This window comes from Ambystoma mexicanum, chromosome 13 (genome assembly GCF_040938575.1).
Source record: "Ambystoma mexicanum isolate Mex_15411 chromosome 13, UKY_AmexF1_1, whole genome shotgun sequence".
NCBI classification, from domain to species: Eukaryota; Metazoa; Chordata; class Amphibia; order Caudata; family Ambystomatidae; genus Ambystoma; species Ambystoma mexicanum.
Genome location: NC_090938.1, coordinates 613985105 through 614001623, shown reverse-complemented (window position 1 = coordinate 614001623; position 16519 = coordinate 613985105). Strand labels below are relative to the sequence as shown.

Genomic DNA, 16519 nt, shown 5'->3' with positions numbered 1-16519 from the left:
TATGCACAATTCAAAGAGGGTAAAGAGGTAGAGACAACAAAAGGCACAAAACATCCACACATCAGTTTGAATTACAGTTCCCATTTTGTGTAGCACCGTATGTCGTCTTGTGGTATTCTGAAAGTCTGTAAGATTCACCTCAAAAGCCTCAAATGCACAATATTATACTTTCAGTATGTTAGTCAAGCTGTTGTCCTATAATATTGGGCATGTGTTGCAAAAAACGATTGTTCCCGAACCAAACAAACTCGGGCACTGCTCAGTAACGTGATGATTGCTGGATCTGCGTGGGTCAGACTTGGGTACGTTTGTGCCACGTAAAGAAGGAAAGCATAAAAATACTGTAGATGGGATCATCGGTTCGGTGTCCATTACAAATCTGATAAAGTGCTCCCCAAAGGGTGTGTGCAGATATGGAACCATGTATTTAAATTGGTCCTTTTACTTTCACGATGAATACCCACTGTGAGAAAAGATAGTGTACCTAATCTAGCTCTGTGTTTTGTTCTTCCCTAACTATTGTCGTAGATCTAGTCAATCTTTGCTGTGATGCTTCTCCTGTCTTCTTCTTCTTCTTCTTGCGTCGAATCGTCTTTGTGCTGACGGGAAGAGGTCACACTTCGGCAGGGCTTGACATCTCCAATGTAGTTCCAGGCTTTCTTGCCACTTCATTTCACGTGCGATCAGTATCATGCTCTACAGAAAAGGGTCCCTCAAACATCGGTTTGAACCAAGGCCTAACAAATGTTCTTAAGCACGCAGTCTCCTGGATAAAGTTGTCTTCTTGAGTAGCTTGTTGTTCGTTTCCGGTGTGTTGTCTTTTTCAACCTTCTTCGACCTCTCCCACTGGGACTGTAGCTGTGGAGAGATAAGAGGCACTAGCCGTAATCGAAGCGAGGTAATCATGCAGTTCATCACCTTCGACAACAGCAGAACTATGGGCGTCTGTCAGTGCTCTCGTGGGAGTGCAATCTGCAACAATGCTACTGGAATCGCCATAATGCTTCCATAGAGGATATTGAACAACCCCTCAGTGCACTTAGCTCCTTTTACTCTACTGGTGCCGTTCCTTGAAATTCCATTATTTGTGTGGCAGGTAATGAGCTATACCCTTCCTTCAGTACATGGTTTGCGTAACGTGTATTAGATGGGGTGTCAAACTCATTTATTTCTGTGAAATGTGCTGCGCGCTTCACTCCTGCCTCTACGGGAGACTTAGTCCTCCCCCTTCGTGTTTGCTTGGCACTTCACGACCGCTATGGCTGATGGGAGCTGTAGCGCATCTATGAATGCCGTCAGCACGCCGGCCGCCCTTCCTCTGCCATGGTGACAGTCCAGCATGTACTGTAGACGTCACGTAGGCCGAATCGGAATACACTGTAACCTCCTTGTCCTTGCATTCTTCTCCATTATAGGAGCCACTAATTCTGCTGCCTGCGATGTGAAGGTAATCTCGCGATTGCTACTACTTGGCTGTCCTTTCTAATTTCACTGTCACCACTGCTGTCCCAGTATGCCTTTCTCCCGTCGTATAGTTGATGACCCATCAATAAAATGTATTACTGCCCACTCAAGGGCATTCTCCCCCACTTGAGGGATTTCGTCATAGTGTTCCCTGTACATAGTACAGTCGTGCACATAGTCTACTTCCTCCACTGGTTCAGCTATAAATGTTGCTGGGTTTACAATTCTGCATCTCACAGCCTTTATCGCTGGATGCGAGATACTCGCTTTGTATCCAGATGCTCTCTGTGTAGTCAACGTGCTTTGGGATTTTTGAGGAACGCAAAGAGCGCATTCTCCACATAATGTGTGGTGCTTCACCCCATTGTGATACTTGCCGACTTTCTACTGCGGCAGCAGCCAACGCTTGTCAGGTTCCCAGCTACAAGGAGACTTTAGGCTTGGGACGAGTTTGGTGGTTCTAGGTAGTTATTAGCTTTTAGTTTAATTTCCTGTGAGGTGGAGTTGGCTTAGAATGTTCTTCTCCTTAACTATGTTGTCAGCCTGCAACAATTGTCCCAACTCAAGATGGAGAATTCAGTGCACTGGAATGATTGCGCCAGAGACTATTGTGAGGTAGTTTGGAATCTCTGGAGAGGTTCTAAACTGCCTTTCATTCAAGTAAAGCTCAAGAAAGGTCACAGCCACATGACATGGAGTTCCAAAGAAAATATTAGAAGAAACTGAAGTTCACTGAAGTCAGAAAAAGGTTTCAAGAATTCAACTACCAAAGAGAGCCTGAGAAACAACACTCAGATAAGTGACAGTGATTGTAACTAGAAAATGCATTTAAAATATCACATGTAATGGAAAGTGACATCCATAGTTAATCTAAGGAATTGCCTACAGAAAAAATACTGAAAGTTAAAGATTGAATTTGTTTAAGAACAAACATCTGTGTAAAGATTGGATTAGGGACAATGTTTTCTTAAAAGAAGTAACATGGGTTTGCTTAAGCGTGCGCTCCATACACTGCTGTGGGAGGTATTTGCATTGTGAAGGCCTTGCGCGCGATTGTAGAAAACACATGTAACTAGTTTGGCTGCTGTTTCGTTGTGAACATGAGAAGCTATTTGGACGCAATCGAGGAAAGGACCCTAATCTAATGCGTGTCCTGGCGTAAAGTTGAAACTGACTAGGAAGCACGTTGGGTGTTCGCCATGATACTACAAGCTGCACAGCATGAATTCACTGAGGCAGGCAAAGGCGTCAAGGGCGTTTGAGAGGAGACGGAACCTTATGTCCGTTTCAAAAGATGCACAGCAGTAAAACGCAGTGCAGACAATAGCACTGGTTACATTTTGATTTCTTTTTTTTGTTTTTTCTCGCACGAGGAAGCCGTCGAGAAGGTGACAATGAGGAATAAATATAATTCAAAGAAAATTAAAGCGCAGAGTAATCAGTCTGATCTTGACTGTGAAAAGTTAAGAGACTCGATGTATGAATCCTGAGAAAACAGTTTTGAAGTAAATGTGACCAAGGTTAAAGAATTCAAACTAAGTTCAGTTCCCGTGTGACTCAATGTAAGAACTCTAAGAATACTTTTTCTAGTTAAGTGACCAAGGTTAGTGAATCCAAACGAAAGCATCAAAGAATAAGAACAGCAGCAGAGAGCAGAGTTAGTTACCCAAAATATTCACATTCCATTTCCATGGGTTGCCTCCAGGCTTGGGGCAGAGGTAGTCGGGTAATCCTATAGAGAAGAAATATAAATTAGAGTGAAGTGTTAAGTGTTTGAAGATGTTTAACCTTAGATGTATTTATTGCAGGTTTCCTGAATGCTGAGAGATCCTGGTTCCGGAGGTTATCGGAGGAGACCTGATCCTTTGTTACTTTATCCACTTCCCCTTTCCCCCGGTCTGGTCTGCTTAGTAGTTGTTAGTAAAGAACGGCTGGGTGAACTGGATTTCAGCGCTGGGACTTGATAGGTTGATAGCACGGGTAATGTCCTCTCCTCACTGGGTCTAAACATCCACTATAGTAGGCCATTGGCTTGTGTCCTAAGGTTGTCTTCTGTGCGAGTACCGCAGTCATTACTATTTCATTGTAGTGTGAGAATTTGTCCTTGTAATTGGGAATCGTTAGCACTGGAGCTGTACATATTGCCTTCTTCAGCTCCTCAAATGCTTCAGTCATTTCGTGTGTCCATGATATATTACCATCCCCCCTTTGTGCCTCACGAAGCCCGCTTAATAGGAGTCTTGTGTATGTGCTGTAGTCAAACACCCAGGCTCTGCGATAATTGCAGAGGCCCAAGAATTACTGCATCTCTCCACTCTGAATGGACTAGAATGTCTTGCTTTACTAAAGTGGCAATCGTATCATAAATGCCTTTGTCTGCCTCTCTGGATGGGGTATATTGCCTTGCCCTTGGTAAAATAGCCCCTGGCTTGAGTTTTATTTTGACAAGCCCTATCCCTTTTAACAAGCTGATGTCCTATGGACTGCTAGTCCATATAACACTGGTTACTCGCACCAGGTCTTCCTCGAGAAATGGTGGTAGTGCCTTTTTTCAGCAAAACCATTCTCTGTCGTACTTCTCTATAATGTGTACTCGCCCAATGAGTGATGCTCATGAGAAACACTGTCTTGTGATCTGAACCATCGTCTTGAAATAGTCCCTTGTCTGCCAAGTCAGTGAGCCTGGGCCCTTCCCCCTCTATCACTATTACTGTCCTCTATGCTCATCCTGTCCCATACAATACTACTTTCATCCCTCACTCTAACCGCCTCCAGTTCTATTGACAACACCTGTCCTTCCCTCTCATCTAGGGGAAACCTCTTGTCTGAACAAAAACCCGTTGGGTAGAAGTAGCAGTTTGCCTTGTATCTGTGGATCCCATGCTATCAGCACTTCCACTCCATATTGGAAAAGCTTGAGATTCGCTGGCACCCCCTTCTGTACAGTCTGCCCGCAATATGCCTGGATAAGTCCCCTCACGTTCATGCAGTGAATTCCTGGAGTATAGCACACTATCCCCTGAACAGTGACTGAAATTGTCACGTTAAGTCAGCTCATCATGTCCCTACCCATTATGTTTACTGGTGTCTGTCGGGAATATATCAATGGCATAGTCAGGTCATGTTCTCCTATGGAAATCGGAAGTTTGTAAGTAACAGGAACCAAATCTGTAGCCTCAGAGAAACCCTCTGCATACATGGCAATGCCTGACATTGGGTATCTCCCCTCCCCAATACCGGATCGAGTCAGCCCTGTATCCAATCGCCTCGTACACCTCGTACGGGTTGGGTGTGACGGATAGGATCGAACACATTCGGTTTGTCTGTGGGCTGTCCTATTGTGGATATGACATTCCTGTCCAAGTAAAAGGATTGGTACCCTCTACAGGCGTTCCCACCCCCCCTGCTTCTGTACGGGAGCCTGCATCGGGGAGTCTGTGTGTGTCGTGGGTACAATGTTCTGCTGTATCAGTGCTTGCTGTGCTGGTTGAGGTGGCTGTGCATGTTCCTGTGCTTGTGGTGCATGTGTCATGGGCAGAAATGGCTGCATTTGCATGATCTGTGTTTGCACAGGTTGTGGCGCGTATGTCTGCTCGTGCGTGTGTGATCTTGAGCATAATGGTCGGTTTGTTCTGTCTGATATGTTGGCTTATGTGGCATTCCCCCATTATTTTGCATTCCGCCCCTGTTTCTCCACATTTGCAATGTGACCTATCCTTCTGCATAGCCAGCATTGTATTGGAACCCCCCTGCCCCCCATTGATCTTGGCCATACCCCATTAAATCCATCTCCAGACTGTTGTAACCGGTATCCAAACCCTCTTCCCCGGGGCACATGTCCTTGTCCCCTTGGCCAGTGATTTGCATCGTCCCTTCCTATGAAGCCTTCTACTGTCTGCGGTCGATTTTGCAGGAACTACTCCCTTTCCGCTCGTCAACATAGCCCCTTCTATTGTGTACTTTGATCGTTTTTTTCTGCAATAACTTCGCTTCTTCCTGCTTCCTCTCCTCATGCTTCTTTCTCACATTCTCCTGCATTAACCCACAATAGTGCACTATAGTTAGCTGGATCTCTGACCATGGTTTACCTTCCATCCCCACTAATTTCTGCAGCTGCTTCTGTACCTGTTCTGGCAAACCTTAGCATAATATGTGATAAAATAAGCCCACTGTTATATCCCATGGTTCTCTCGTCTCAAAACACCATTGTTCATGAATCTCCTGTATTTATTGGAGTGGGTCTTCGTCCTCAAGCATTTTGCGTGCAATGATCATGTTTGTCAGATGTGTCCAGGTACTGTACCCTTAGAGCTTGCCATACGCTGCTTGGCACTAATTGAACGGTGCACCATCATGCGCTGTGTTCTGTGCTATCACTCCCGGACATCTTGCTATTTTCCAAATATCTGCTACCCCCCAAGAATGGCTGAGAGTAGAATCTTCATGTCGCCCACAGCCAGTGTCACCCCTGCCGTTAATTTGTCCATTTCATAAATCCATTTCCCACCCCTTGCAGTCAATGAGGGTAACTTGCACCTCAAATTATCCTTATCCATCTGTTGCCACAGTATACATTGTAGTCATCCACCACCCTTCTCTAGTAAAAGAAATGGTGTCAGTCTCATCTCCCCGTCATGTCTCCCCATGTCTTTAGTGACTGTAAATGCCTTTTTCATCTCTGCCTGTTCCGTCCTGATAGGGCTCTAAGCTTTTGCGCATATGGAGTAATTTCGTCCATGCTATGCGACATGTCCCTAGGATGCCCCAGTTGTCCCTCAGGGTTTTCCCTTGTCTCTTCCCCTTCTCCCCACACTGTGTCTCTGTCAGGGTGTACTTCCCCGGAGCAATGGTAAGGTCTCTCCCTCTCATCATCACTTTCCTGTCGATCTTCATCTGACCCCATAATCCCAATACTATCGTCACTGTCTGCTTCTATTTCATCCTCAAAGCTGAGCCTCCTTAACATCGGTTTCTCCTGTTGTTTCCCCTTCGCTTTATCTGGAAAATCATGTTTCCCCCTCAACGAGGACCCTACTGCACTAATGCTAACCTTTGGGGCAACTAAACTGTTTCTTCTGCTCCTATAACGTTCCCCTATTCTTCTTTGTATCCCCTCTCCCTCATCGACGTTTTTGACGTGCCAAGTCTGTCTTAGTATCCACTGCTTCTTAGAATGTCTCTTTCCTTTTGTCTCTCTCCCGCTCACGTCTCCGATCTTCCTCTTCTATGCGCCAGCGCTCTTTAACGAAGTTGCTCGATTTCCAAACTTCTCTTTTCCTTCTTTATTTGAAGCAGTCTTTCACTTCTTCTGCCTTTCTCATTGGCGTCTACTCTAGCTCCCTCTACCTTTTCCTCTGTCTTCTCTTTCACTCACTTCTGCTTGTTCTCTTCTCAACTTGTTGTATTCCTCCTTCTCTTCCCTTTCTCTTCTCTGTACGTCCTCCATTATCTCTTCCCATTCTTTAGCTTCTACCTCTCCATCTTTATGATTTGGTGCTTCCTCTCCTGTATGTCCTAGCTTGCTTGTAGTCCTCCCGTTCAGTTTAAGCAGTATCTGTCCACCTATCCATTCATTTGCCGGGAGTATCGCCTCATGATCCCCACTATGAGGGATCATAGGGTCCTGTCCGTCCCTCATTGTTTTTTCTCAATTTCACCATCAAGTTGCTTCGCTCCTTATGCTTGCCACTGATAACTTCTGCTTTTTTATTCATCTGCTTTGTGCTGCTATGTGTGTCTTCGCTGCTGTATGTAGGTGATGCAAAAAATAGGATTGGTGTATCCTGCCGCTGCTTTCAACTCTTAAGTGGTAAAATCCCTGACTTTCTGCTGTCAAACCTGCGTCTGCAGTTTGGGGAGGAGGGGGAACCGTGGGCAATTCACCTCCTGTATCGTGTTGGCTCACCATCCATTGCTTTTGGGGTGGGTCCCCTTCCTCGTCCTGAAACTTTTTCCATAGGTCTAATATTGCCATATGATGACTTAATTTCTTTCCCTTATAGGCGGCATGTAAATACGTGGTCCTGTTGCTGCACACATTTGGACAAGCTGCCATCTTTAGGCCATGTCTTTGCCGTTTTGCCCTCTGTATCGCAAGTCCATTCCTTGCTATACTTGCGTATTTTGTCTTGATATTATGGATGGGACTTGCATAAATGTTGAATGGGTGTATCCCGCATGATGACACGTTTGTCAATCGTCGATACTTTCTTGACCTCAAATTGGCATTTCGACACGTTTGAATACCTTTGCCAATTCACAGTTCACACAATTAACATCACTTTTCGACCAAATTCACAAAACCATAGCAATCCAAAGAATCGTTTCAAAAGCATCTCTGGCTCGCATTCTCTGCGCATTGCCCACGCTGCGTTTTCTGTGCTTAAGGCACAAACCGCAAATTCATTCATGTGCTTCGAATCAGTTCAAACATTAGTCCAACAAAATGAAATCCACCACCTTCCAAGCATTTCAAGTCCTATTCAACAACCTCCAATGTAACGTCACAAACCCTCCAAAGAAAACCCCCTAATACTTCAATCTATGTCCTCTCTTTTGATGACATAAACACAATAACAAACATGACATAACACTCAGCGTCTTCCTGCCTCATCTAGACACAGGGTATCCCAAAAAATCATGTGGTCCTTCTTATATACATACGCATATAGGAATAATGATATAAATGAAGAAACCACCTTCTGCTAGCGTTTTCTGCTAATCCATAGACACAGGTAACCATACATATTCATCCATGAATCAAGCTAATTTGCCTAACTCGCATCTATCCTTTTTTTTAAAAAGAATATTTTTCTTCCATAAAGCAAGGTAACGCACAGGTCACAGGTAACCTTTTTATAGTATTTTTTAAATATTTGTTATTAGTAGACTAAGCTGACTGCCTAAAAAGTGAGTAACCTTCACAGAAGCCAGAAAACACAACACTAAGCAAGATTTTCCCTTCCTTTATATTTGCCGTATAGTTGAGTCTATACTCTCCCAGAATCTGCCACTCTGCTGTCCAGTCTGCTTGGCATCCCACAGGGAGCCGGCAGGATTTTCTCCAAGCAGGCTCCTGACGACCTCTTCAATTATTCCCAAGCGTGGTCTTGGGGCTCGGTCCTGTTAGCAGTCACCCAGAATAGGGTACTTAGGCCCCAACAAAATCCCTGCGTCAAGAAAGAAGACTCAACCAAAGGGCAAAATTTACTGTCCTTATTATCAATCTAAATGACAGGGATCACAGTAGAACAGCATCCTGCTCCGAAAGCTCTCATCCTCCAAACGTGGGTTACACTGTTATAAAGGCTAGTGATGTCCTAAAACAAGTTACGTCCCAAAAAACCTATTGGTATGGGGATTGCTTAGTCAAGGACAACCATATATGCTAGTTTGGTTATTGGATCACCATATCTGGTGGGTCCTCCTAAAACCACCTCTAAATGTTACAATTACAAAGTTGCAGGTTAACCAGAAAATTATTGGCTGCTGCAAAATAGTGTGCTTAACGTGAAAGGTAGCTATGGATTGGGCGGGACAGGGCTTTTCAACCTTGGACAGATAGCTCTGTTTCGATGGTAACAGCTTTCCTCCATCTGCCTCGAGTGAATAGGCATTGTTCTGTTCTTCCAGGTCAAGTGTGTATGGACCACAAAATGGAGCTCTCCTTGTAATTATGAGGATTTTAGGCTATATTCCTTGCAGGTGTCTAATCGCCTTGGTAAACTGGAAACCGTCCGTCTCCGCTCGTCCTTGGCTAGGATGTGCACTGTCTCTGTGATGGGAGCTCGGTCTGTCTGCCTTTAGCTGAATCAGGCTGTCAGCTTCTCTATGTATTTGAAATTCGTCTTGCTTTCTGCATTCACTTCAATCCACCTATGGCTTCTATCTTTGTTCTTATGGCCGTCCATGTAAGTCGCAATTGAGCATGAGCAAGCTAATTGTACGTATTAGCATCTTGCTGTTTCTAGATTGGATATATATATATATATGTCAGTCCATAAAAGCATTTGTTTTGTGTCTGTTTGCAATAAACTGAAATGCCTTCGTAGCTTCATGCATGGATGCCTAGATGCTTCATGTCTAACGCATCTACATCAGGATGTCAGTAGTGAAGTCATCAGCTTCTCGAGGTTATAGTCAGTCGACTTGTTCGATCGATGACAACTGTATCGCTTCCATATTGTCAGTCAGGTACGGTTTGAATGGTTGTCTGAGCGAATAGCGTTTCTCACATCTCTGAATAATCACTGATGGCGATCAAGGGGCTAAGAGTCACATGCATCTCTCATTTCTCTGCCTTCGGGCTGCAAGTCGGGTGGGGGTCACGATGGCCATGTTTGTATCTTTCACTTGAATACCATACACTGGTGTAAGCCTCCAGAGCTCAATTTGCTCTACACTTTTGACTGCATTGTATATTAGCACCTGCAGGGGAGAGAGCTGGCCAATCCGAAGGCCGGGAACGCAAGTGGGACCTGTAACTAGCAGCCCCCATTTCATACAGACAGCTGCGCCCTTTGCCCAGCCATCACCTGTATTTGGAGGTGGTACCCCAGGACGAGTCTCCACTGGAGTGCCACACCTCGACCCTCTGACCATTCAACTGCACACCTTCTTGCTCACAAGCAGGTACTGGAAATACTTATTTCCATTCATGGACATATGAGCCTGCAACTGTGTGATAATCCACAGTCTTTTCTCCTTGTGTGCTTAACATGTCCTGCTGGACCCCTTCTTCCTCACGACTCTCCTTTAGCCGGAACATCATCTTCATTTACTTGCACATGTCCACTCCCCCCTTGCTTTAATAAAATATATACATGCTCCCCTGATGCCTATGAATGCCTATTCACACTGCTGCATCATCATTTTTAGTAATTGAAACCCTTCAGTGAAACCGCTTACTGCTTCACATTAATGCTCGCCACCCCCACAACATGAAAGGTCCTTTTCTTGAGTCCGAACATTCCACAGTGCACGCACTGCTCCAATGTACAACTAATTAATTGCCTGTAACCCAGATATAAGTAGACTTCTGCATCCTGCACCTTCATTATGTACCACTATTTTAGGACAACCTCATTATTTTATTCTACTTGCTCTCTATATGCTCTCCATTTGGTATAAGCAACATCCTCAACCTTTCAAGGTTTTAACACCTTTGCCTCATCATACTCTCTTTAATGGGTATCCGTAAAAAACTTAATCAGAAAAATAACGTATGGAGAAATGATCGCATGTTTTTTGTGAATATTTCTAAATTCGTGGGCACATTTATTTTTAAAATAAAGGGGTGGGGTACAGGAAATATTTGGGAAGGGGGGTCCCCCGATCCGCAATTTAAACAAAAAAAAGAAAACATTTGCAATATTTTCTCTAGTCGAAATTCCAATGTACATCCTCTTTAATGAAAGCAAGTGACACTGCTGCACCAGCTCTATTTGAACTCCTCTGTAATAGCATTTCTTTTAAACTTTGATACCTTTGGAAGACTAATTATTTTTCTGGAGGAAGGTCAACTTGGACATTAGGGGGACATCTGCTTTCCTTAGTCCAAGTAATACCTGTGAACTGCCCACAAAAGGCATTGTTCCATACCTGCAACCACCTTAACCCACTTTGAAGTTCAAAGGACTGAGGCTAAAATTCACCTCACGACTGAATGGGCTGTCAATAGGTTTAAAAACTGGCTCACAGAGAACCAACTCTCTCCAGCCATTAAAAACCAAACAAGTTCCAAACTATCCTGCCAACTGTGCAGATTTGTATGCTTTACACACCAGTAAAGGCACTGCTGTTGCCCCTCCCAGTTTAATCTCGCTACAAGACTGACATCAACGGGCACTTGAGTGTTCCATCTTCCAAGCTAGTGAACATCATGATCTCTCATCGGCAGGCTATCAGCCACATTCTTCCTTTTGTAGTTGGCTGTGTGCCTGCTCACTGTCCTGGAACATTCAGGGGAGTGTGAGCACTTCCCTATCTTAGCTTAAGGTTCTAATGAATAGTCTTTGTTTTTGACTTCTGTGTCACAGGTGAAGAGACCACAAATGTGTCCATTTAGTCCTTCCATTACTGCTATTTGATTAAATTTATGCGAGGTGGTGTTACTCCTCTTGGCCTCCAGAGACTTGCTCACCCTATCTCATGATATTTATACACTATTAATTGACCAGCAGTTTGGCTTTCACAAATGTTTTTCGTATTCCATCTATTGAAGACTGTCCCACATTAAGAGCTTATCCATATACTCCCTTTGTGCTCTGTGCTTATCCTTTGAAAATAGCATTGTTAACTCGAGGCTAACCTTGACTCTTCGTTGGCTCTGCACACAAAACTGTTTTCATACGTCTCCTGATTTTTACAGCCTCGGCCTGTCTCTGAGGTAGCTTGGTTATATTCAACGTGAGCCAGCGTCCATTTTCCTAATATGGCTGTAATTGCCACGTTATATATTCCTCTGTAGCAAGCTTCTATATGTTGTCTTTCTACCTTGCGTTACTGCGTATTTACAGTTATTGGTCAGTAAGTTACTTCATCTTCTTTAGATCCATGATTACTTTATCTTTAGGTACATGTTACTCTCAGTGCTTCAGTTACATTGTTACTTAATATTTTCATATTATTCAACATAGGTTCATTTATCTTATTCATGACACCACTTGGTCCTCGTCAGATTTCATTTTAACGTCTGTCCATAATATTTATTGATGCATTCTGATATCTTGCCAAGTAATATCCTTCCATGTAGGTTTCTTCCATGCAACATCCTTCCACACTGTCAGTGCGAGGGTACATTCTGTATCGCTGTCTGAGTGCATTACGTTTCTTATACACTCGATGCGGTATAGGAATGATGCGGGGGATCCCATCTATGGCTTTTCTTCGACTGTTCCAATATGATGGCAGTGAGGTAGCGGGAACTGGCAAATTTACCTGCTCCTCTACAAAGGTTTCGAACTCCCCTTGCATCAATCCATATGGGAGTTAATTAAATGATTATTCTGTAAAATATGCCAAGAGTCTACTCAGTTGCCCCCACCCACTATTATGTGAAAGATATTAAGGCAAGCAGATCCCCAAGACACTTGGTTTTGTTTCGGTTAAGCTACCTACATTGGAAAATAATTTTTTTGCTGCTCAGGAAAGTCAGTAGGGCTCCTCAGTTGGGGAAGCACAGGGGTCTGGTCAGGCACTTCAAAGATAGCCACCAGCATACTTCTCTCAATTGGCTCTCCTTAATCCTAGGGCCCAGTCAGCTCCAGTATTTTCCAATTTATGTCTCCCAGGTACAAATAATCCTGTAATAATCTTTAGTCCTGTCCAACCCAGGTAGTCTTCGGCAGTAGTGTCAGGATTCAGCCAGGTGGTGTTTAGGCAAGTCTCCCTGAAGATATTTTTAATTTTTTTTAAGCAGCTGTCCTGGCAAGGTAAAATTTGGCCCCCTTTCTTCAGTATTTCACCCAGATGCTGTTTAGGCACGTCTGTCCCTATCTGGTTAACCTCTTAGTCCCCCCCACCCCCAGAATATAGAGGTCAGGAGGTGTTAACTTGTTAGCACTGAATTTTCATGGGACCTTTAGTCTTCTCCTTCCCAAGATCCAACCCCTCTCTACTAATAGGCACAAACTGAAATCCTGGGAAGAATTAATACACCCACCAGAGTTACCATTTACACATTTCAGATTTTTCATTAAAAAGTCACTACATGACAAAACTTTGCAATTTACAAATAAACATCACTATATATATATATATATATATATATATATATATATATATATATATATATATATATATATATATATATATATATATATATATATATTTATTTCTGAGGCTTGTGGAATCTGTTTAGATCACATGCTGTGCATAGGCCAACATCTAGTGGTAACTGCAGAGTATTACAGTTGTTGTTTTCGAAACTCGAAAATGGGTGTCGAAATAGGGCGTGCTCATAACACTATCCCTAGTGTGACGTCCCCTGTACCCATGATCCCTCACGCATGTAGGTCCCTCAGATTGTTTTTTTCCACCATACTAGTTGGACGCATGTTGGGGAGTTCCTTCGGCACTGAGCCGTTTTATAGTTCAATTACCGTTAATACTTTTAATACTCCTTTCGCCCTTCCACCGTACACCGAACACCGACGCTGGTGAAGATCGGAGAAATCAACCGTTGAGGACTGCCATGATGGACTCCGGGGCTAGGAAGGCCTCTGGCCTCGGCCCTATACAGTAGGGAGAGTTGGGGGTGGTCATATAGGCTCTCTATTCCCCCTTTCATATATATATTTGCCCCGCTGCCATATTGTACCATATGGAGAGTACTCCATTCAAATTCTGCCCTAAATGCAATAGGAAGTTACCCTTGGTGGATAAGCACCTTACGTGCAATCTGTGTCTCCCACAAGACCATCCCGAGGCTACCTGTCGAGCCTGCAAGCTCTTCAAGCCGAAGACCCTTAAGGGCCGCTCAACTAATCGCTGGGCCCACTATGCCAGGCAACTAGATGCCATGGACGTAGAAGGGACATTCAGCGGCAGCAACGCTATCGAATCGGACAGCAAGGGCAAAGGAGTGACTTCGGACACCTGTGTGTAGGCCCCCGACCCCGAAGGACTGGCCGGCAGCCACGTTGTGGGGACTACACCTGGCGGCAAAAGCGCTACACATTCGAACACCACTAAATACATCATCCCTGACCGTGACTCAACGCGTGTCGAGTGATCGGCACCGGACGACACCACAAGAGCGGTTCAATGAATCTTTGTCCTCTGGGCGTTCCCGTTCGCCTGATGGCAAGGCCCAACTGTCTTCGGTTGGAAAAGGTGTCGCCCGATCAACCGTCCCAGAGGCCCGGTCGTTGGATGACGATACCGCCCGGATGTATCTGACCGTACACCCGAGATTCGACATCCTTCTTCGAATCCCGCCTCCGAAACGCAATGCGATGCGTCAGACCCCCCAGAGGCCCCTAAAAAGTCAGTAAACACTCCTCTAGCCACAGTGGAGGGGGATAAACAACAGAAAAAGACATCTTTGGATCCCCATGTTCATAGGGAGAAGCATAAGGCCCCAAAGGTAACGGGGAACACAAAAGTTTCGGAATCTACCCCAAAAACAAAACTCATTCCTCCCACTGCTGAGGATATGGGCACTGATGAGGAACCAGTTCCTAGACACACCTATGGTGCCGCTAGCATGAGCAACGCAAAGATCTGACCACGCATGACCCTCGATGGGACCCACGGCAAGTAATAAGCAAAAGGTCGACAAGCAAACAAACACCCTTAACTGAAAACAAGCATTGATCAACCAATTTTGTTTTTTACATTTTTTTATAGACCTTGTATAGCTATTTGCCAGTTATTGTAATGAATGGCTAGGTACTGCCATCTTTTGCTCTGATAATCGCCTCACATAACGAGTTTCAGCATCACATAGTAGCTATTGCCATTAACATGACATCATTGACAGGTATTACCATCAAATTCATGCCCCAGAACGTGCATCATTGCCTGGGTAAATAAGGTCTGGCAGTTGGAAACAAAAATGGCCTCTACCCCTGCAGCACACCCTTTATACTGTTATGGCACACCATTCTCTCTTCTGCCTCGGGGAGCATGCACTCGCAACATTCTTTGTTTTCTGTTGCAACACACTTGTTTGCATGTGGTAGGATCCACACAGCTTGAAATGCCAGGCAATGCAGTACCTTACTTAGTCCAATATATTGTCTCAAACATATATCATTTAATTGCCCATGTATGGCTGCTGAGGCACCAAAAATTAAAACAAAAAAGAAAACCACCTTTCCCGCCTCCGACCCAGCGATGGTCCCCATTGAATTACTGACAACGCTTTTTACTACACATTGTTTCAGGGCACAGCAAAATGGTGGACTAGTCAAAGAATGTGCAGAGATGGGTCATGCTTTGTATTTCTAGTGTCATTAAAATAAGCCATGCGCTGTACAGGTATCGTGAGTACCAGCACTTAAATGTCTCAATTTCAAGCTGAAATGCCCTGGCTGTCAAGGGCACTACTAAAAGATGAGTGCCCAGCGCACAAAGATGCTCTGATGCAATGAGTGGGCTGGAAGCCTCTTCGGCTGTACTTTTGTCTGTGCTGGTTGTTTGCAAAAGATCACTTGTACATTTGAACTCATGTCACTGACACCCAAAACAGCGTAGGCCCCGTTATCATAGAACATCCAGACCAAAAGTCGAAAATGTCAGTTATGGAACTTTTCAAGTGATGCATGTTTGCTTATGTTACATGGAAATGTATTGTTGTTCCCTAGAAACTCCTGCAACGAGCCTAAGGGAGCCAGAATGGGCAAGAGCTGTAAGGTGGTGGTGTGCGGGCAGGGCTCAGTGGGCAAGACGGCCATCCTGGAGCAGCTGCTGTACGGCGCACATGTGGTCGGTGAGTAGAAGGGTTGAAGGGGTTACAATGCTTTTCAAGTGCCATCACAGGCTGTTTGAACTCAGGGACTGCACCCTCGTCACCCTCACTGTGATTGGGGACAGACCCTCCAACTCCCTCAGTGCAATCCAGGGCGAACTAAACTAAAAAAGCATGTACTCGAAGCCTAAAGAAGCTGAAAATGTACTTGTTATATATACACTATTGGTTTCAAAAAGTTTCAATAACTTTTGCCCTCCTTTGCTGTCTAAACCATGGCATGCTGGGATGGGGAGGCAGGGGAGGAAGGTCGGTTGACTGATAATCCTAGCTGCTGCTTTTTCATTCATGTGCCTTCTTTTCTGAAACAATTGGTATTCTCGGAAAGACCCATCACCTGTCGGATCCATGTGTTTCCAGTGACCATATTTTGGGCGAAACGAATTTGAATTTTTTTTAAGTTCTGTTTTTTCTTTGTTGAATTACGGTGGGAGATTCGTTCCATCTATTCCACCTCTCAACTCCCACTTCCCAATGCCACCCCCTGTAAGTTACAATAAATTACTCTAGCCCCTGTTCCTTTTCAGTTATTAGTTAATATATTCGTTCACTACAAGCTTTGTTTTTTGTAACTCGAATAGA

The 16519-nt window shown here is 44.4% G+C and overlaps 1 protein-coding gene across 1 annotated transcript in view; it reads left to right on the top strand.

Moving 5' to 3' along the window:
• Positions 1–16519, top strand: part of NKIRAS2 (NFKB inhibitor interacting Ras like 2) — a 122170-nt gene that overhangs the window by 53360 nt on the left and 52291 nt on the right. Inside the window, exon 2 of the mRNA XM_069634488.1 lies at positions 15774–15898. Within this exon, the coding sequence (XP_069490589.1) occupies positions 15805–15898 (94 nt within the window). The 5' untranslated portion in view covers positions 15774–15804. The remainder of the gene's footprint in view (positions 1–15773; positions 15899–16519) is intronic.